This window comes from Seriola dumerili, unplaced genomic scaffold, assembly GCF_002260705.1.
Source record: "Seriola dumerili isolate Sdu_G_001 unplaced genomic scaffold, Sdu_1.0 BDQW01000002.1, whole genome shotgun sequence".
Taxonomy (NCBI): domain Eukaryota; kingdom Metazoa; phylum Chordata; class Actinopteri; order Carangiformes; family Carangidae; genus Seriola; species Seriola dumerili.
The window spans coordinates 713,549-735,969 of record NW_019174257.1 but is presented as its reverse complement, the minus strand read 5'-3'; the positions used below and the strand labels follow the sequence as shown (position 1 = coordinate 735,969).

At 41.8% G+C, this 22,421-nt stretch overlaps 1 protein-coding gene across 1 annotated transcript in view; it reads left to right on the top strand.

Moving 5' to 3' along the window:
- Positions 1-22,021, top strand: part of cacna1e (calcium voltage-gated channel subunit alpha1 E) — a 49,629-nt gene extending 27,608 nt beyond the window's left edge. The window contains exons 16-46 of the mRNA XM_022770381.1: positions 70-187; positions 1,085-1,152; positions 1,384-1,475; positions 4,338-5,246; positions 5,796-6,040; positions 6,592-6,703; positions 7,063-7,192; positions 7,753-7,812; positions 8,484-8,590; positions 8,826-8,837; positions 9,021-9,117; positions 10,600-10,760; positions 11,194-11,331; positions 11,737-11,938; positions 12,102-12,266; positions 13,045-13,155; positions 13,243-13,323; positions 13,498-13,683; positions 13,891-13,982; positions 14,576-14,735; positions 14,993-15,120; positions 17,006-17,102; positions 18,291-18,396; positions 18,529-18,636; positions 18,730-18,830; positions 19,200-19,306; positions 19,480-19,651; positions 19,902-20,030; positions 20,365-20,512; positions 21,001-21,182; positions 21,268-22,021. Coding sequence (XP_022626102.1) covers positions 70-187; positions 1,085-1,152; positions 1,384-1,475; positions 4,338-5,246; positions 5,796-6,040; positions 6,592-6,703; positions 7,063-7,192; positions 7,753-7,812; positions 8,484-8,590; positions 8,826-8,837; positions 9,021-9,117; positions 10,600-10,760; positions 11,194-11,331; positions 11,737-11,938; positions 12,102-12,266; positions 13,045-13,155; positions 13,243-13,323; positions 13,498-13,683; positions 13,891-13,982; positions 14,576-14,735; positions 14,993-15,120; positions 17,006-17,102; positions 18,291-18,396; positions 18,529-18,636; positions 18,730-18,830; positions 19,200-19,306; positions 19,480-19,651; positions 19,902-20,030; positions 20,365-20,512; positions 21,001-21,182; positions 21,268-21,822 — 5,079 coding nt within the window. The 3' untranslated portion in view covers positions 21,823-22,021. The remainder of the gene's footprint in view (positions 1-69; positions 188-1,084; positions 1,153-1,383; positions 1,476-4,337; positions 5,247-5,795; positions 6,041-6,591; positions 6,704-7,062; positions 7,193-7,752; positions 7,813-8,483; positions 8,591-8,825; positions 8,838-9,020; positions 9,118-10,599; positions 10,761-11,193; positions 11,332-11,736; positions 11,939-12,101; positions 12,267-13,044; positions 13,156-13,242; positions 13,324-13,497; positions 13,684-13,890; positions 13,983-14,575; positions 14,736-14,992; positions 15,121-17,005; positions 17,103-18,290; positions 18,397-18,528; positions 18,637-18,729; positions 18,831-19,199; positions 19,307-19,479; positions 19,652-19,901; positions 20,031-20,364; positions 20,513-21,000; positions 21,183-21,267) is intronic.
- Positions 22,022-22,421: the final 400 nt, after the last annotated feature.

The window sequence follows — 22,421 nt, the reverse complement described above, 5'->3', positions numbered from 1 at the left end:
ACCTCAGCAGTTATGCTCTGACTAGTTTTATAGATGATATTCTGTGTGATTGTGGATGTGTTTTCTCAGATCCTGACTGGAGAGGACTGGAATGAAGTTATGTACAACGGTATTCGCTCTCAAGGTGGAGTGAAGTCTGGCATGTGGTCCTCCATCTACTTTATAGTGCTCACATTGTTTGGAAATTGTATCCTTCATCACTCTTTGCTTTCTTTTCATTGTGTAACGTAGATTATTTTGTATTTAGTAAATGTTTTTGCAATTTTCCCTTTACAGTTGTCTCTTTCTTTGTTATTGTGGAGTAAGGTGTGGAGACTTGTAATGCTGATTTATTCTAAGTCCCATATTTTCCAGTTAATTTCCTGGAAACTTTCCTGGTATTTAGTTGTAAATTTCAAGGATATGTTTTTATTCTACAGTTATTAAGTACCTGCTCGTTATATTCAGGTTTTTCAGTAAAAACAAGAAATTTGTAGAAGGAAAGTGAATAGTTCATAAGTAGATTTCAGTATCCATCACTTTCCTAGAAAGAGTAACAACACTTTCTCCATTTCCCTTACAGTGTGTACCAAACTATATAGACCTCAATTGGAAATATTCCAGTAATTAACAGCTAAGTGCCGGTAAATGTTTAGGAAATTATAAGGAGAGTTTTCAGGAAATTAGGTAGAAAATATGGGAAAATCAAGCGTCACCGGGATAACTCAACACACCTGAAGTAGTTATGTTGCTGGACACCTGTTGAATTTAATCCCATTTGTCTCTGATCTTTCAGCCCAGGTTTCATCCACCAATTTAAGAGAAAGGTATCTGGATCTCTTGGTTTGCACAATGTTTGAGGTACTTCACCAGCCATTTCATGCCAAACAGGTAACCTACCACACAGTCTGCTTGTGTGAGGTTGAGAGCTAAACGTGGCTGCCTGTGATCTGATTTTATACTTGGGTTACATCACACAGACCAACTGAGCTGCAGAGGTGCAGTCTGGGTTGTGATTATAAGTGGAATCTCCAACACTAGTACCATTATCTGTCTCTGAACAAGGAGTCAGTGTTGTGTCAGTCCTTAACACAGGTGTGACCAGACACTCTGCTGAATGTCTTCTTGGCCATTGCTGTGGATAATCTTGCCAATGCACAAGAACTTACTAAGGTAATAAAAAAGTGAATAACAAAAAAGCCTTAACTGAAAGAACAAGGCTGGTCTTGCCTGCTTTTATTCTTGCAAGAACCTGTTACTTAATGCTAAATAGTTTTAATAATCTCTCCACTCTGTCATGTCCAGTTCTGCTCTTTCCTCCTTTCACTTAAGTTCTGTTTAATTATTTAAACTCAGATGCTACAGCTGTTCAGCTGCCTTTTCCTCTTTTCCTCTTTTGATCAGGATGAAGAGGAAGCAGAGGCGGCGTTCAACCAGAAGCACGCTCTCCAAAAGGCGAAGGAGGTCGGACCATTGTCCTCCTTCATGTCTTCAGAGTAAGTGCTGTATGCAACCGCTCTTCCTGCCTGACCTCTTATCTCCTCCCTCTGTCTCTCTCCTCCTCTCCCTCCCTCCTTCCTTCCTTCCTCCAGGGAGTGTCTATATAGGACTAACCCACAGTGCCAACACTTTGCATGAGTTGCTGTAGCCTGCAGTAAATGGCGAGTCTATCATTTGGTGCAGTAGATTCGGATTACTAATAATGCAGAACAGTTATAGCGGGAAGCTAAGGGTCATCAATACAGAGCCTCAAGTTGTGCTGCTGTGTAAGTGCTGGTTTGTAGCACTTAAATGTGACTTGGAGCCTGTTTAGAGAATCAGTATTTGGTGCTGTCCCGCTAGAGACTTATTGATACGTCTTTACTGAAAGGTCTACTAACTAACCTCCGCCTGCTCCCACCACTGTAATTTTCTCCAAATTGAAGTCCATGTCTCCATGGTTACTGGTTCCACACCGGGTTGGGAGGTGCTTATATTGTTGTCATGGAGATAGGGTTACTCAGTGTCCAAATTAACATGGTGTGTCCATTACAGTAATATACTTCTGTACTCAGCAAAGTGAAAGTTGTGACTAGGAGAGAGTGTAAGGAAGTGAAATAAGTGTGCGCAGGCTTTGATCTGTTGAAGTGCTCTCACTTTAATTCATAAAGTAACGCGACCTTGTTTTCTCAATGCCCAGGTTTCCTGCTTGCAAAATAGATTGGGGTTTTTTTTCTCAGGGATTGATTGCACAGTGCCTTGTCATAGGTGGTGGAAGTGCATGTGCATGCACAGGAGTGGGGACCTCTGGCTCAGTATGCACGCTGTGTATGGACAAACAAGCAGTTTGTTGCATGGGCATGTGGAAAATTTCACAAGATAACGTTTTATTAACATTAAATTATGTACCTTCTTCTTTCTGTCCTTCTGTCTTTCTTTCCTTCTTTTTTGAGGCCTTGCCATTTTCATAAACTTTACTCAACGGAAATTAAATTAAAGCAAAACAGAAATAAAAGTAGAGATATGCATTAGTGTCAGTTGAGCCAGCTGAGGGTCAGGCCCTTGTCAGAGCCCATAGAGAGGACTGGAATACCATGGGGTCGTCAGGGCCGGCATCTGTATTCAGAAAGGACACTCTGAACTTTAAGGGTTTCTGGTCTCAACTCTGATGTCAGCTAAGAAACCCTGGCAGTAACTGCCCCTGCTGACCCTGAAGAAACTTGCATGACAGCATTTGCTCAATAAAAAAAGAGAGATGCAGCATGTTGGAGCCTGATGATAATTTCATCTTGGGAAGGCATGCGTCTGGTCAGCATGATCAAAGGAAGAAAAACAGAAATTACACACACACACACACTCACTGAGAATTCTCTTCATGTACAATACAACAAATGATAATGGGACTGCAATATTTGGATAGTGTTTTCAGTGTGTGTACAGTTTTTCTTCCACTCTGAAGTCTTTAATCCCGCACCCAAGTGCTCTTGAGTAGTCTGAATATTTAACCTAATATATTGAAGCTCCGCACATGAATTTCCTCGTTTGGCTCTACCAGCATGTCCTGAAAGAATGCAAACGTGTGAGTGCTCTGAGGTGGCAGTGATGTTCAGAGCTGCATCCCAATGTGATGGTTTTGTTCAAAGGGTATTTAAATATGTACTCTTTCCCTGTGTTTGCTGATGGAGCCCATCTCTGTGTTTTCTACCTGTGCCCATACTGTAGCTCAGACTGTCTAATCTATTAAAGATGTCTTCTTATCAATGTTGCGCTTACTGTTGATGTTTATGAATGTTGTTTAATTGTTTCTAATACTGCTACCATCTTGTTTGTCAATGTGCCGCTTGGCTCCAATGGAGACACACACCAAAACATCAGGAGTCCAGTCCAAATTTATCCTTTATTCATTATAAACGTTTAAAGGACGGATGTTTGCAATGGAAATTATTCTGTCGAAAACAGACTGCATGATGTAGCAGTTAGATATGAAATTAATAATTCAACTGTGTGTGTAGTATTCTAAAAGAGCAGTTTTACCCTTAAGCGATGAATAACGAATATAGAACAGCTGCTAAACGGCATTAACAATCTATGTTGTTGTTGGTCTTTGTGTGAAAGGCCAGTTTATGATCTTTGAGGATCGTTTGCTGTGTGTCTCCTGGCCTGTTTTGTCTCTGCTCACAAAAGCACTAATGTCTTGTTTTCAACCAATCGCTCATTGATAACACGGACCACACAAGAGTCCACGCTCCAGTAAGTAACACTGTCTGTTCAGCTCTCTGAATCTCTTACTAACGCCTGCCTGATTTTCATAAATGGGTAAATGTCCCAGACTCATCCTGTATAGCATTCTGTTCATGCTCTGTCCTGTACTTCCAAACTCTCCAACCTTATTTGACTATTTTTTTTTTTATATCTTCACCACTGATTTCATTCTGCATCTTACTCTTTTTGTTATCAAAGTCACACAACAATCCCTGGCTTGGTTAATTTATCACCTAACATTGTCATCGATCCAGTAAATTGCTTCATGTTGAAATGAAATAGCTCTTTACTGTTAAGAAGGTGCTCAAATATCAGACCAAAGCATTTGCAATGCACTGTGATGTTAATTTTTTGGTACATATGTTTTGATTTCTAATTTACATAAAACTACTTTTTGTTTCATTAGAGAAAAAGGGAACCTAGAGAGTCCATCAACGCACATTTGGAATCTGCTTTGAATCAAATCTGCCTTTTAGTGCTGACACAGCATGCAAACAAAATCATTTCGTGCCTCGATCAATAAATAACAATAAAAGTTAAAATGAAAATAGTGTATGTATGTATAAAAGTTGTCTGCTTCCAGATATTGACATCTTGCCTTGTCCTTCTCTTCTCAGGGGAAGCCGTAGGAGGCGGCCCTACCTGTACAGGAAAAGAGCCATCCACCGCAGCCGGCCTACCTACTCCTGCTCCCTGGAGGAGGCGCAGGGCAGCGTCAGGGAGGGCCGCCCACCCCCACCACTCAACCCCTCTAACTCTTTCATGTCCAGGGGAGAGAGAAGAAAAAGGATGACCATGTCAGTGTGGGAGCAGAGGACCAGCCAGCTGCGGAGACACCGCCAGATGTCCAGCCGAGAGATCCTGTTCAACAGCCCCAACGAGGAGAAGGACGGGCCTCCTGCTTCAGCCCAGGCCCAGCATGGACGTCCAGTGTCGCTGCACCGCAAGGCCATGCAGAACACGCCATCCGGGAGTTTGAAGCACCTGACAGACCCATTAGCCTCCCCCGCCAAGAACCAGGCTTCAGGTTCTGTGGATATGCCGCTGGGCGCCGCCCTCTCTGGTGACATACCTGAACCCCCGATGCCAGAGTCACTGGATCCCACAAACGTGCCTCTTCCTGATGCTTCTGTGTCTATGACCATGCCAGAGCCTCCCGAATCAGAGCCTGTCTCTGAGAGTAGAAAACTGGGTGTTAATCAAAGTCACAACACTGCCAGCGAGCGTCGGAGCCCTAGATTGAATGGCGATCGCCAACATAGGGCAGTGAAGAAGTTCAGACCACCAGATATCATTGACACGCTGACTCCTGAGATGGGAGGTCTTGGCGGGATCAGGGACAGGAGGGCGTTGCATCAATATGACCATCAAAGCGGGGCCAGGAGTCAGGGGTCATCTCCCGGGAACGGAAGCCACTTGGCAAGTCGCTCGGTCAGCAGAGAAAGGAAGAGAAACCCAGGGAAAGTAGAGGAGAAGGAAGTGGAGACCAAAAAGGAGGAGGAGGTGTCCAGAGCTGTGGAGAGCAGGTGAGATAAAAACAGCTGTTCATCCAGCTTGTTTTTTAGTAGAGATGTTTGTGTGGCAGTATGTTTCACCTTTGATAAACATAAACATAAAGTCAACAGAGACAGAAATGATTTGGAGAAGAGAGGGGAATGAGATGCAGCAAAGGTCCGGGGTCAGAATAATCCCAGGATGTCACATTTCTATGTTTAATGCCAGTGATTTTCAGTGACCTGGCTGTGACCTGGGGATGTTATGTAACAAAATACAGACATCACTTTTTGCATTTTTTCTATTTCATAGCATTAGAAGAGAGGTGACAGGGGAAGGGGAAAGGGGCGGTGACATTTAACAAAGGCCCCCAGCCGGACTCGATCCTTGGGACATTGCAGTTATATGGTCACTGCAGTTATATGCCCTTACAGACCTGGCACTGCGCAAACCAGATCTGGCTTTGGGGCCTATGGATTTCCCACCCAACAGCACTTGTACTGTACTGTACTGTACTGTACTGTAGATAAATCACTGCCCACCTTGCCTTTCCAGTAATGTGTCTCTCTCTGCATCTACAGACAGGGCGACCAGAAGGAAGGAGGGGACACAAACCCACCAGACAACCAGAGCCAAACTGGTGACCAGTGTCCTCAGAAGCAGGAAGAGCTTCTTCAGCAATCAGACACTTCCCCACTTGCCATCCCAGAGGACGACAAAGAAGAGAAAGAGACAGAGCAGGACCAGGACAAATCTCAACTCAGCTCCAGTGTGATCATCGAGGTGCCCAATGTTCAGTCATGTCTGGAGCTCTCTACGATCACAGGTATTGGCGCAATTTTCATGGTTTTCAGGTGCTGATTAGATTTTTTTTTTGTATTTGGTTTTTCATGACTCATGACATTACTACCCTTATTCTTCCCTTTTACACTTAATTGGGACAGGGTTTAATTTCAAAAAAAGTGGTATAGATGATCCACAAGTGCTCATCAGTGTGAGCTCCTCCCACATCTCATTGGAGGAAGACACCGCTGGAAATGTCAAATTTCTCCTAAAGTCTTGAGCAATGTTTGGTTCTGAATAAGTCTGTGATGGGAAATAACCCATTCATTTGCAGAGTCATGTTCATCTTAGGTCAATAACAGCTAGTTTAAATTGTAGCCTCCAGAGTTCAGGCATTTTGGGAAGCGTTGAGTCATGTCACCATCTATGCTAGTCCCCACAGTTCCTTTGATTCAGCTCACCGCTGCTCAACTCTGTCGATCCTCACTGGTTTCCAGATTTAAATCTTCTTTGTATCGTCTTCTCAGACTATCCTAGTGGGAAATGTATGATACGACTTCTCCTTCTCCTTCTCCTTCTCCTGACCTTCTCTAGTCAACAGTAAGGACCCAGAAACCTGTAAATCAGAGAAGGAGGAGGCAGAGGAGACAAATTCTGTCAACACTGTGACTCCAAACAGCATGTTCATCTTCAAACCTGATAACCCGTAAGTTTCTACCACTTCTCACAGGAAAAAGTTTTCACTACTTCTCCCATTGGAGCAGACTTCTCACAAGAATCCTTGCAGCAGCGTGGAGTCTTTATGTGTAAATTTGCTCAGAATATTGTAGTGATGACAGAATACTTCAAACATCACATGTACTGGGAATAAATTGCTACCTCTGGAACATTTTCAACATGTTCAGAGTTTAGTCTTTGTAGTTGACATTTTTTTGCACAACATCCATGTAGTTTGCTCCTGCTGCTATTAACTTTCAGACAGCTTAAGCCAGCACAGTGTTACTCTTACGACATGGTACCTGACCCCTGGGTCACATCTTCACTCTGCCATCTGCTCTCTCTCAGGGTGCGTCGAGCGTGTCACTATGTGGTGAACCTCAGGTACTTTGAAATGTCCATTCTGCTGGTTATAGCTGCTAGTAGTATAGCACTAGCTGCTGAGGACCCTGTGGCTACCTCCTCTGACTGGAATAAGGTTTGTTTTCACATTTAGCTAGTAAATCATCTGTCTGACACTGCTGTAACGTTGATAACTTGATAGAAGAATATTTCTGTTGTTTCACCATTGCCTGAATCAATCTGTTAACTCCTGACATGAACATGATTTCAATCACTCTTTATCTGCGCCTTGGGTCTCGTAGCCTGCTTCATCTAGGCCAAGAAGCAAAATAACCATAAAGGAAAAAAAAGAAAACATTTCTTTAAGTGCATTGCTGAAATTGTTTCGCAAAGGGCCACTAAGGTGACTTGATGGGAGGCAATTAAATTGCTGATGAGTGAGGCTAATGAAGCCTGAGGCACACTGAGCCTGGATGTTTATGGGAGGAATGAGACTGATTATCTTGTGTTGTATTACCACCGTTCAAGGGGACTGTTTCATAGTAATCCACAAGCTAAGAGTCTGAAGTAAAATCAGACTCCATGAAATCAACAACAAGAATGATTTATTTCATCTTTTAAAGAAGAACTAATTTCAATTTTTTTTTTGTGTTACATCCTATTTGTTTTTCTGTTTTTCCTGTTTGATTGTTGTAGGTTCTGCGTTATTTTGATTATGTGTTCACTGGAGTCTTCACGTTTGAAATGATTATAAAGGTGAGTACTTTTACTGTGTAAAAATAATGATGTGTCACTGTGTGGTGACTGAGCACAAAAATGGTGGCAAAACATGAAAATATACCTTTTTTGAGCTCCAAACTGTGGAGCCACAGAAACTGAGCTGTACATTCCTGTTTGCTTCTTTTTTTTTTCCAAGTTTTTGGCTTTATTCAGATAGGGACAGTGAGAGAGTGACAGGAAAGTTGGGGAGAGAGAGGGGATGACATGCAGCAAAGGCCCATGGGTAGGTATCGAACCTTTGGCCGCTGCGGTAAGGACTGAGCGTAAGTGGTACACGCTCTACCAGTTGAGACCACATGAAGATTAGGTTAACTTGTCCATCAATTTGCATACTGTACTTCTACAAGCTCATCTAAAGAGTGATTTTCTTTTCTTGTTTTATTTCAATAATTTTCACAATTCCGAAAAAGTAAAAGTAGCTTGTAATTTACAAGAAAAAAAAAAAATCTGGAAAAAATATCCATTATTTTGTGTTGCAGGGAAAAAAAAATCCATTTTCCTCTGCTGTCGATCATCTTGTGACCACTCAGACATGCGACACTTTGTGGCGGAGTAATAGAGTAATAAACAGCTGTTCAACGTTGGCTCCATGCTAGGAAACTATAGAGATTTTTTTCATTTTTTATACACCCTTGCCTTATCCTCAGATGATTGACCAGGGTCTGATCCTCCATGATGGCTCCTACTTCAGAGACCTGTGGAACATCCTAGACTTCATCGTTGTGGTGGGAGCACTGGTGGCCTTCGCCCTCACGTCAGTCACATGATTTAATTTGAAAATTCACATTAACTTATCATATGTCCAAACATCAAAGTGTCTACAAATCAACAGTATTTTGGCTTTTACACTGTAAATGAGTGTTTCATTTGATGTGTTTGGGCACAGAGTATTCATCGCTTCCATTTTGTTTATAACTGTTGATATACATGTCCCTCTCTCCTGTTTTTTCTTCGTCTGTGGATGGTGCCCCTGTGGGAATGACCAGCAGCAATGTGATGGGGTAAAAGCCACCATAGTCTACCTCTCTTAGAGATATTAGCATCTTCAAACATGCAAAATTCGTAACTTAAGTCGAATATTACACTTACTTTAAAGATGGATGAATAAGGTGGATGGTGTCTATAAATGTGTTACTAACTGTGCTGCTGTGTGTGATGTTTACCCTCTCTGTTTTGCTGTACAGAAATAACAAAGGACGAGACATTAAAACCATCAAATCTCTGAGAGTGTTGCGTGTCCTGAGACCACTGAAGACCATCAAGAGACTTCCTAAACTCAAGGTTGGAGACGCTCTGTCTTTGATATCTTGGTTGTGTTCCCATACTTGTGTTATTTATATATATTTCTGACAATATCTGCCATTATGAGCTAGTTAATAAAAAGATAAAAAACTAGACCAAGTGATCAACACCTTAAAAATATCAAACAGATGATACAAGCTGCACAATATGCTGTCTGTGAAGTTTTGGTTAAAAGAGATTTTAACACCAATCATGGCTATGTTTTTATCCATAGTTGTTGTTGTACATTTTATATGTATATATATCTGTATAGCTCCCAAAAATCAATCTTTCCATCCTTTCCTGTCTTTCCTGATAATGTATTTTATAAAGCTTTCAGTTTTATCGAATGAGCAGCCTTACAGATACTGTATATACCTTTACATATTAGTAGTTTTTCTCATCTCATTGTCCACACACACTGACAGAAACACACACTATCGCTTAAAGATGCTTCCTCTTTCATTTCTCATAACTATAATTTGCAGACCTGAGAGCAGAGACAGGACAAGCAGACAGACGAGGTAGTAAAGCATGAGGTGACAAACTGTGATCGTCAGGGCATGAAGACATGTTGTCAGGGCTGGGATCCCCAAACCTCATACGTTGTCTTTCTGCAGGGAGAAAACGGAGGAGAGGAGAGGAGAGATCACAAAACTAAAAAAGTTATACATATTAATATAAATAAGGATAATGCCTGAAAATGAACAAAACAACATATGGTCCACAGTGAAGAACAAATCATATAAATTGGAAACTGGGGCAGAGAGGAGGTAGAATGAGGAGTGGGAGGTAGTTAAAGAGGAGAGGGGAACGTTAGAAGTGAAGGTTGGAATCACACACTGTCTGGAGGACGGTCTGTATACGAACAGGTAGTCATCATGGGATTGCAGCTAATATCATTCACTCAGAACTACTGTATATACATTAACAGTTTCACTAAGAGAGGAAGTATAGATCTTTGAGTTAACAGAGAACATTAACTTTACCTAAATGGCCATTCATGGTCTGACGTATTTTCAACTACAAACAACAAATTGCATTCTCGTTATATTACTGATGAGCATTTTTCAAACCTTACAATATTTCTTTAGAGTGATGTATCATTTTTCAAGCAACGACTAGTTTCATGCCAGTTAAATCAGTCATTATGATCTTGACAACAAACAAGCAAATATTAATGTAGGGAATAGGATAATATGTTTGTTTTACATGTTTTCATGCATTAAATCGGTTTGAGTTGGACAAAAGCTAATTGGTAGATTTCCTCACAAGCATTCAAACGAAGCAAAGCTCAGTGATTCTGAAACTTTGTCAAAATGAATTAGTACATAAATTAATAGATACAACTAAATCTTGACAGTTACATGCTGCATGTGGAGAACATATAAATGAAATATCTGACTGCTGGTTCTCCTTCCCCTTTTTCAGTGTCTGAACCTTTTTTTTTTTTTTTTTACCTCATGTGTCTTTCTCTTCCAGGCGGTCTTTGACTGTGTGGTGACGTCTCTGAAGAACGTCTTCAACATCCTGATTGTCTACAAACTTTTTATGTTCATCTTTGCCGTCATTGCTGTGCAGCTCTTTAAGGGGAAGTTTTTCTACTGTACTGACAGTTCAAAGGACACAGAGAAGGACTGCCAGTAATATTCATTTACTTATTTCAGTTCTTCATTCCTACTTTCTTTCCTCCTTTATTCCCTCTTTCTTACTTACAGCCATCTTTCTTCACGTATATGTTTGTCTCTTTCTTTATTCTTTTCTTCCTTTTCTTAAGTACTTATTGTTGTACTTCTCATCTTTCTAAATACAATAACTTCCTCCATTTGGTTCTTCATTATTTTTTTTCTTGGTCCTTCTTTCTTCCTCCTTGTTCCTTACATATCTCCTTCATTTTTCCTTTCATCATTCAATCCATTCTTTTTTGGATTAATTGTTTAAACTGCATCTGTCCTGTGGCTCCTAAAACATGACACCAAAGTTAATAAACCCTTTTAAAAAATGTTATAAACCTTAAATTCCACACTTCTTATTATGTCTTTATGTCTGATGCACCTCTGATGTCGGCTGTTGCAGGGGTTACTACATTGACTACGGGAAAGACAAGAAAGAGGTGAAGAGAAGAGACTGGAAGAGACATGAGTTTCACTACGACAACGTCATCTGGGCTCTGCTCACCCTGTTCACTGTTTCCACTGGAGAGGGATGGCCTCAGTGAGTGTCTGACTGGAATCACTGCTAACTTTCATGCTGGATGAGGAAATTCAACAAGCATCATATTCCATTCTTAGAGGGCTCATTAGTTTTTATGAGCATTATAACCTTTAACATCTGGCTTGTTCTTTGGAAATGGTCAAATCTGACCTTTGATGAAGGAAATTTAATATATTTGATTAATTTAACAAAGAATTTGCCGCTCATTATCTCACAATAAGGTTATACCAATATTCCACTGATAGTTCTTGTGGGTTTGTACTGGTCCAACCCTCGTTAATTAACTGCTGCTGAGGAAATAAATTAAAATGATGTCCTCTTCCAAATGAGCCCCACCCCAGTGAACAAATAAATCCAAACACTTTCTGCCAACTAATAGCTGTTGAAATTTTTTTTTTGTTTCAGGGTCCTGCAGCACTCGGTAGATGTGACCGAGGAGGACAGAGGGCCAAGCCACGGCAACAGGATGGAGATGTCCATCTTTTACGTAATCTACTTTGTCGTCTTTCCTTTCTTCTTCGTCAACATCTTTGTGGCACTCATCATCATCACCTTCCAGGAACAGGGGGATAAGATGATGGAGGAGTGCAGCCTGGAGAAGAATGAGGTGAGGGAAGAAAACATGTTTTTCCCGTAGAGTTCAACACGAATAGAAAAGAAGCAAAAACAAAGAAGCCTCTCACTGAAAGAGACAGAGGACAGTTGCCTGCCTGCGTTGTTACTGTTTCATGCCCCTTGCATTCCTCTTTCACTTGTCTTCTGTATTTCAGAGGGCGTGCATAGACTTTGCCATCAGCGCCAAGCCCCTGACCCGTTATATGCCGCAGAACCGTCACACGTTCCAGTACCGCCTGTGGCATTTTGTGGTGTCACCCTCGTTCGAGTACACCGTACTGGCCATGATTGCTCTAAACACCATTGTACTAATGATGAAGGTGAGTGAAGTGAAGCTATGACAAGAAGTAATCAAAGACCAAAATGATTCATTTCTAATAAGACCAGGACATTAGATGATAAATGATCAGTGATAAATGAGGGCACAGCAGTTGATTGTCTCTTCGCTCTCTCTCTCTCTGCGCTCACTCCTAAAAATGACGTCATTTTCCACATATCCTTGTTTGCTAACAGGAAAAACACACCTTGCATTGCTTCTCAGCAACATATTCTGTTATGAACTTGTGACTGTTAACACTTTGGTTTTAAAATAAGCCCAGATGTGTGACTCCTGACTAGAAGCATGAATGTGTAGAAACTGTTGTGTCCTTTTTAGGAAGCGCAGCACCACCTCATCCCACTGTGATGTTTGCATTTAGATCTGCTGATGTTTTAGTTTTTGGTCTGGTCACTGAGACAGTCAGTCAGACAGTCAGACAGACAGACAGACGCAAGGTGACTCAGCCTGTATTAAATATTGATCTATAATGTCCAGGGGCTGCTATTTAGCATGACCTCATTAACTGTGGCTGCCGCCCCCAGAGGAATGACTCCTTTTATAGTGCGACAGATGAGAGGTGCAGAGACTGAGGCACTATTTATGGGTCTGGAGGAATCTTCCATCAACCTGTAGATCTGCTGGGTGCAGGGCTGAAGATCACACTGATATCAGACTGGTATCATTAGGTTGAGCTGCAGTGCATTGGTTAGGGAGTATTCCACTTTTTTATCTTCCTCATAACACTCTGAGTCTAACCTCTGCCCCCTTTCTATTTTCAGTATTACTCTGCCCCGCCGACGTATGAGGCTGTACTGAAGCACCTGAACACGGCTTTCACTGTTCTCTTCTCTGTTGAGTGTGTCCTCAAGATCATGGCCTTTGGTTTTCTGGTGAGAGAAAAGAGCAACATGCAGCCTGAGTGTGGATTCAAGGTCCTCTTTAGAAATCACTCAAAGTGTCTCTCCTGTTTTATATAGAACTACTTTCGAGACACATGGAACATTTTTGACTTCATCACTGTCTTGGGCAGCATCACTGAGATCGTGGTAGACCTGCAGGTAATGATAAAAACATGATCAAGTATCAACAGACTCTAATACTAAAAGAGAGAGAGTGTACCTTGCACACTGAGAAAAAAAAGATTCATAATCAGTCTTCTTCTCTGCACAGTTTCTTTTTCAACTTTAAGTATTTATGTAGACATGAATACTGTATTCCTGTCCTTTTGCCAGTTTGTTGATACATTCAACATGAGTTTCCTGAAACTGTTCCGAGCTGCTCGTCTGATCAAACTGTTGAGACAAGGTTACACCATCCGGATTCTTCTGTGGACCTTCGTGCAGTCCTTCAAGGCCCTGCCTTACGTCTGCCTGCTCATCGCCATGCTATTCTTCATCTACGCCATCATTGGCATGCAGGTCAGAGGCAGGAAGGACAGGCTCTTGATCAGGCTCCGTCTCTCTGTTGAGACAGTCTTTAACATGCTGCATTTACCATTTTCTTATCTAGCGTCCCTCAACACCATAAATATGTTTGTTTCATGGTGAAATTCAGTCTTTGATGGTGACAGTGTTTATGTTATGCATGTTTTTTTTTGCATATGTGTGTATATATGTGTGCATCAGGTGTTTGGGAACATAAAGCTGAACGAGGAGACTCACATTCACCAGCACAACAACTTCAAGACCTTCTCTGGTGCTCTGATGCTGCTATTCAGGTAGGACACCTTGGCATCTGCAGACATTGTCAAGGTAGACACAAACTTGGGAGGCAAGATCTAATCTGAAACTCAATACTTTTGCACTGTACTTAATCCAGCTGCTTAGCTACAGTACTCTAGAGTAGCTAGTGTTTTTGTGTTAAATTGAGATCCAAACTACTCTTGATTTGCTACACTTGGTAACACATTTCTTTTAATGTCGTCTGAATGATGTTGCCTAGTTACATTAGTAAGGCTTTGCTTTCTAAATACCCAAGGGGCTATTCAGTGTCAAGAGGTGATAGATGCTGCAGTGCATCACTTACCTCCTTAGCAAATAGCTTTTCAGATACTTTGAGAGTTTTACATCTGGTGATAAAAAGCACAAAGGGTAAAATAATTAAATGACTATCTAGGCCAAAGTGTTGATACTGTGTTTATGTCTCCACATTGAAGTGCAAGTTTGTTCTCATAAGACACAACCACAAATCTGTACATCTAAACGTGATGAAAATCATAACCCTTCAATACTGGCCTGAATACAGACAGTCAAGTCAAGTCCTAACCAACTCCTTCTCCTCATGTTGTGTTATGTGTGTGTATGTGTCCAGGAGTGCCACGGGGGAGTCATGGCAGGAGATCATGTTGTCATGTCTGGGGGGGCAGCAGTGTGAGACCGATCCTTCTCTTAAGTCTGACCCGGAGGGGGGCTGTGGCTCCGACTTTGCCTATTTCTACTTTGTCTCCTTCATCTTCTTCAGTTCCTTCCTGGTAAGACAAAGAAACCGAGAATAATACCTCTAAGTTGCAACAAGGATAACGTGTGTAAGCATATTAATGTTTTCACCTGACATTTGAAACATTTGTCAAGAGGCTGAATTGCACTTTCTATATTACGTATTTTGTCCATTCATTGTCTCGTACTATTTTTCCTGGTAAGAATCATACTTTATCTTTTGAGCACCTTCCACCTTTATTCAACTAAATACCAAGGCTTCTCCTTCCTCTGCTGTTTGTCTTCTATCCAGATGCTGAACCTGTTTGTGGCTGTGATCATGGATAACTTTGAGTATCTGACGAGAGACTCATCCATCCTGGGTCCTCACCACCTGGATGAGTTTGTCCGGATCTGGGGGGAGTATGATCGTGCCGCCTGGTCAGTGTTTCTCAGTCTTTATGCACTTCTATCAAAGGTGTAGCCTGTGCATGCACAAATGTCCAGTTTTTATTGACATCAAATGCTAGTGTTAATTTGTAATATGATACATATACTATATAGTTTGATAACAATTTGATAAAACCTATTTATTGTAAGATAGTAAAATACATAAACATGTACCGATGGATGAAAACAACTACAGTGCTCTAACTGGATATTTTGGTACTACACTTCACAGCACTTTACAAGTAGTGATGCACATGGTTCAGGCACCACAGGACCTTATACTCACATCAACATTGAAGTAAGACAGTAGACAGTATCACAGGAAAAGTACGGTCGCAGCTACTGTATAATGTCGAGAATAAAATATGTATCCCTGTTAGGCACCAACATATTACAGTAGGGACTCTGGTTAGTACATCTGTTATAAATCTGACATCAGTAGATTTCTCTTGCAGCAGGTTTAGTAAATAAAAATAACCGATTCGCTGGTTTAGTTTGAACAGGAGTATTCATCAGCTTTGGAAAGCTCTGAAACACAAATAAATTTATCGTCTTTCTGTCTCTTGATTCATGTTGATTGGTGGCACAAACACACACTGTGTCTCATATTGGCTGTAAAAAGCAATTTTGGAGTGTCTCTCTATAATCTGACAAAGCTGCAACAGAGATAAATGACAATAGCGACTGATAACCATGTCCAAACTATTTCACCAGTGCACAGAAAAGTATTGTTTGAAAAACTAGCAACCGTACGTTTTCTAACAATGTAATTTTGTGTATGTCCACCACAGGTTAAAAAAGTTTGATTTAATGTTGTTCAGACTGCTGCTTTGATTTTTTTTTTTTACATTTAAACAAGGGGATTGACTCCACTTAGATAATTTCACTCTTTTTATGGACGACAAGGCTGAAGTGACACACAACTAAAGACATGTATGTTCTTTCCAGTGGTAGGATCCACTATAAGGAGATGTACAAAGTTGTACGCACTATCTCACCTCCCCTGGGCTTTGGGAAGAACTGCCCCCACAGGGTGGCATGCAAGGTTTGGTTCCCCAATGTCAACAACCCACCCCCACCCCCCACCCCCCAACCCCCACCCCCACCCTCTCTGCCTCTTTCCTGTGGGGTCCTACCTGACTTCCTCTTAGCCCTCCCTTCCTTCCCTCCACCAGCTGTCACCGCCCTGCTTGACCTTTAAGGGTGTGTTACTCAGGTCAAAGAATGACGACACTCCAGTCTCAGGGTACTAAGGCACAGGTTGTCCCTCATTCACCCAGACTTACAGTATGAGTAAAAAAAAAATACACACTTTCATTTGCATTTCATCAGAACACTTTTTCTTTTTTGGAATGATTAAAGCTTGTTTTTGATGCAATTGTGGAGGACTTTGAGGGAAGCCGGTCTCTTTCTACCTTTTGGATCTTGTTTAAAGATGTTTTAGGACTCTCATGCACACATACAACACTACACAATGTAAGTATTTGATATTAGTACCAGATCCAGTGAGGCTGTCATTCCTTTGCCCATCCTGTCCGAGGTTTTCTCCTTTCCCAGATTTCTATGCCCCTGTCGGCAGCATAGAAAGAATACAACCTGTTTTATTTGTCCTACTCTCCTCCCTTGTGATGCCTTGGAATAATCCTTTCTCTTGTATCTCCTCCATTCTTGTTCCTCTCTTCTTACCCTTCACCCCCACCTGTGCTTTTTTTCCCTCCTCCATCCCTTGGGAACGCACTCCCCGACGCCTCCACCGTTATTCAATTTCTCCTCCACCTCCAACATCATCCCTCTCCCTTCCTTCCCTCCCCTTCTTGTCCCTCCCTCTTTATTCCTCTTTCTCATCCCCCATCTTCATGGCTACCTGCGCCCCCAGTGGTCGTATCCATTATACAGACATGTATGAGATGTTGACCAACATGTCGCCACCTCTAGGCCTGGGCAAGAAATGCCCCTCCAAGGTGGCATATAAGGTAGATTAAACACTGGAGAATAACAGGCACTGCCTTTATATGTTGATCAACAAGGACAAGCTTATTTTGTGTGTCATACATTGAAAAGGCAAGGGCATTTTTGCTGTTGATTATATGATGTAGTATTGCTTGTTGAAACAGCTTTAAGTTTCAGTATTTTCCATTGGCAGATACAAAGCACTACAGTAATGATTTGCCTGTTTTGCTTCTCATCGTGCCAGAGAAAGAGTCTTGGTGGAGTTTATTTTCCTAAAGCAGTTAAAAGACTTTGATGAGAAAGTTGTTAAACATCTACATGCTAGATCTTGTGAAGTCTGCTGTCAAATGTTCTCATGTGGTTCATACTTCTCTGTTTCTTACATATTCCTGTCTGCATGTGCCTCCTGCCACAGCCCAGGGCTACATCTGTGTGTTTTATGTAATGTATGTGTAAGTGTATGTGCTGTTTGACTGTGTGTTTGAGTGAGTCTGTGAGCCTGCAAGCATGCTCCATCGCAGGTGAACGCTACGCAGTAAGAGAATGTGTGAGAATGTGTGAGTTTATCCTCTTTTATAAAACTAGATAAGCACCAGATTCTGTGCAGGCCTCTGTTTACAGGAGGACAGGAGAGGACGTGTGTAAAGATGGTTTTTGTTGGGTTTTTTTTTTTTCTTAAGATCACAAAAAAATATTGTTTAACATAATTATCTAACAAGACACGAGAAATAATTACATGCCTGTCCTTCTGTTCTTCTGTATTTATTGGTGTAGTTAAAACAAGTTTAAATTTACAAACTAAGCTGTATGAAATTTTGGTTTAAATAGAAAGTCTCTTAATTCTGTACTGATGCCCAGAAAGGCCATGGTTGCTTCAAGCTAATTGCTTTGAAACCATAATTTATTATCTTATCTCCATAACAGATTAATGAGTAGGCAAGCTCTTCACTTGTAGTACTAGTTGGGCATTTTATTTTGACACAAAACATAATAACACAGTGACTGTCTCGCCTGTGTCTGACCTTGATCAATTGTAAAAATCTGTAAAAAATTGTAATATGTAAAACATTAAATTGTTGTGATCATGAGATAATGCGTCTAAAAAGTATTATGAGCAACCACTGTACTTCTGGGCAGTAGTTCTAGTTTTATCATGTTTTGTTGTTGTCCTGGGTTTTCGCTGACTTTAATGTTCTCTCTGCCGCCATCAGAGACTAGTCTTGATGAACATGCCTGTGGACGATGACATGTCTGTCCACTTCACCTCCACCCTCATGGCTCTCATCCGCACTGCTCTGGAAATCAAGATAGCCAGAGGTTAGACAAAATATCAAAAACTTGGAGACACACATTTACTGTGATGTAAAATGAAATCACCTTAATTTACACACAATATGTGTGTGTGTGTTTGTCGTTATTGTTTCTCCGTGTTTGTTTGTGTATTTCCAGGGGAAGAGGATAGAAATCAGATGGATCTGGACCTGCAGAAGGAGATCAGTATCATCTGGCCTCATCTCTCTCAGAAGACACTGGACCTGCTGGTTCCTATTCACAAAGGTAACATCAGCATTATACTGACGGTACAATAATTAATATATCAAAGAAAAATAAGAAATGTACATCTTTGCTATCATTCTTTCTCCTTCTCAGCCAGTGACATGACCATAGGGAAGATCTATGCTGCCATGATGATCATGGACTACTACAAGCAGAGCAAAGCTAAGAAGCTCAGACAGCAACTAGAGGAACAGGTACCTTGTATTCTTATTCTTGCTTAATGTATTTTCATTTTATAAGTATATTATGAACAATTTGGGGTTATTTTTATTTCCACGAAGCAAACACCATCCACCGATTTATCTTTTCATCTTGACAAGTATTTAGTCATTTAAATTAATTTAAATCCTGAGACTTTAGTATGCATTGCTACCACCAAACACAGAGAGTTTAAATTTGAACCAAAAAAGACAAAGTATTTATCTTATTGACAAATTAAAACATCTTTCAACTTTCACATTTTCACATTCATTCTTTCAATAAATAATTTGCTAGTATTGTTCAGCATTATTTATGGCTTGTTTTAAATTATTGTTTTCCCCTGTTTCTTTCTCTCCCCATAGAAACATGCTCCTATGTTCCAGCGAATGGACGCCTCCTCTCTGCCTCAAGAAATCCTATGCAATGCCAAATCTCTGTCATTCCTCAGACATAGCGCCGGATCTGCTCTGTAAATATTCAAATTTTACCCTCCTCTGGTTTGTGGTTATTTATGGTGATAGAGTTGGAAAAAGCTTGTTGTTTCTTTGTTGGATTTTCCTTGTATTCTCTTCATCAACAACAATATTGACAAATTTATGTAGGTGTACATTGCAGTCTGAGTCTTTGCGTGTGTCCTTTCAGCACCAGAGGAGGTTTTGTGGCGCTCAGCCCCATCTCTCCCCAAGAGATGTTCCTGCAGCCGCTGTCTTGCTCCAGAGAAGAGAAGGAGGAGGAGGGTGACGACGACTACCGTTCACCCTACCACCCCTACCACCACCCACATCATCACCACCACCACCATTTACACACACTGGTAGCAACTTTTCTCTTTTCATGGTTTGTTGTCAAACAAAAGTTGATTGCAACACTACCCTTCAGTAATCAGTCACACACTAAAGAAGCATGATGTTGTGGTTGGTTGCTAGTTTTTTGTGTTTGTTAATATAAGTACTTGCTTTTTTGCAGCAGACTTGTGTCTGCAGTATCCCCAGTTTGATTCCTGAGTCTTGTTATGAAATGTGAATAAGGCCCACTCAACCCTCCTCTCTGTGCTATTTGTGTAGGTGCAAGACGTAGTGGAGTATAACCAAGTGATGCAGCAGGCCAGGCAGGACCCAACAGTTATTAAATCACCTCAGCGGACAGCATCTATCAGAGCGTCCTCCATGCCCAGACTGGCTGTTGACCCACAGGTAATAATAATCTTTATTCAAACCTATATTCAGTACTTAACAAATCTTGCATTAGAAAGTGCCTTCAATATCAGTAAACAGTTAAAATCCACTTGCACTACATTAGATATGCTCGTATTTGCTGACTGACTGTATTAGATTGAAGCTATTTATTTGCAGCCACAATAGTCATCGTTTGTAGAGTTTGCTCAGCACATAATGAGATCCACACATCCCTTTATGTGTGTGTGTATATGTTTGTGTCAGTGTATAAGCGAGAGCATGTGTTTGCAGATTAGGTGTCATGCATGGTTGCTTACATGATTCCTCCTCTGGTTGTTTTGTATCTATATAGCCTGGGATGTCAGCAGACAGTAAGCTGATGAAACGCTCCTTCTCCACCATCGGAGATCAGTGTGTGAACGGCCTCTGGCAGGAACAACACTCTCTGGAGAGAGTCAGTCCTGACGGCACATACAGACCCCGACAGAGGAGCTACAGAGGTCACCTAACACATGTCGTAACACCTCCCATAGTCTGATTCATATTCATAGCAATGTTTTACCCTGAAAATTTGAGTTTGGTGTTTTTTTTGAAAACCTGGGCAAAGTTAGAGGAATTAAAATTTGCAAAATACGTGTATCTTCTGCAAACAGGGGCGTTGAGAACAATAGTAGAACAATATACTGGTATGATGACGTAAATCTATGACTAATTAATAAATGTCTACTTATTAGAATGTCAGTTTAAACTGATGTCGCCACAATAAGACTTTCAATTTCCCTCAATTACATCGTTGAACCTGTCATTTATATGGAAAAAAATTGCTGGCTTAGCCTTTGAACTGGATGATTTGGATAAGGTCAGATCTAAAAAAAAAAACAATTAACAGGGATGTGCAAAGGGAGATATTTTAATTTACCCTGACCTCAAAACCGAGGTGGCTTTATTCTGTTGTGTTTGAGCTAACTGAAGTCTACACAACTCTTAGGCCCAAGAATCAACCACAGAGAAACAAGTAGCCATGAGAGAGGGAGATCTAAGGAACGACGCCACCTCTTGTCTCCTGACGTGTCCCGCTGCAACTCTGAGGAGCGAAGCCGGGACCCTTCCTGTGAGAGGAGAAGGTCCCGCTCACCTAGCGAGGGACGCACACAAACCTTACAGAGACAGGTGCAGTACTTTTGCATTCTTACCATCAAATCACATGGTTCGGACCTGTGATGTGAAGTGAATATAGTGCTTGTATTATTTGCAGGTGAACGCATCAGGCAGCCCCGCCCACTCAGCCTCAGAATCCAGTACTCCTCGTAATCGACGCCAGCTGCCCCAGACACCCTCTCGCCCTCGGCCTTACATCTCCTACTCCCCTCTGGTTTGCGGAGCCCACACCTCTCCCACACCAGCAACCTCCTCTGAGGGACAGACCCAGCCTCAGGATGGCCCTGGTGGCTCCACAGAGTCATCACGGAGGATTGACAAGGAGGGCGGGCCCCTAACTGCAGGCCAGGGGTCATCCGGATGTCAGGTTGCAGGACCGAGCCACCCATCTCCTCACCGCTACATCTCAGAGCCCTACCTCCCATTCCACGAGGACCTTGCCGGAGGGGAGGCAGGTGGGAAGCAGGAGACCCTTACCTTTGAGACTGCCGTGGCAACCAGCCTGGGACGGGCCAACGCCATAAGCTCCGCCCCTCAGCTCAGACACTCCTGGCAGGTTCCTAACGGGCATTTCCGGAAGCACTTGGGCCAGACGAGTCCAGCTGGAGCCAGCGAGCTGTTAAGTGACACAGACGAGGACGACCGCTGCTAAAACACCAGAGAGGAAGAAAAGAGGAAGAGGATGCACAGAAAGACTGGGCACCTCAGAGCAGCTCCACATGGCATCACAAGGCTGTAGCTCTGTGGCTCTGAGACCTTGTATTCTCAGCACCAGTAGCATAACATGCGGGACTGAATGCCACTGTTATTTATCTGGATACTTGGGTGTCTGTCTACGACGTGTCCTTGCTTGTGTGTCTGTTGTAGCTGGAGGGAAGCTACGTCTGTGAACATGGGTGTGTGTTTGTCTGTGTGTGCTCTCGATAGAGAAAATTTGCCAAATCAAAAGAATAGCAGAGACTGACGGTATCATGAGTAGCTCACTGCGGGAGGGACGTCTTGCCAAGCCTTCCTACACAAGTTAGTGTTTTGTTTGTTATTTGAACAAAACATGGTGAGATGTCGATCCAAGGTGTCCAATTCTCTCGTTGAATCCAAGAAACTGATGAAGTGAACTGAAGTGCATTTTGTGTAGGTGAACATAGAGGTAGCATGTAAAAATGTAATACAATGAATGTATTTTAGCTTTTGGTTCTTATGTTCAGGTCATTTGAGAAGGTTGCTGTTAGTCTTTACTGTGCATAGTTGTAA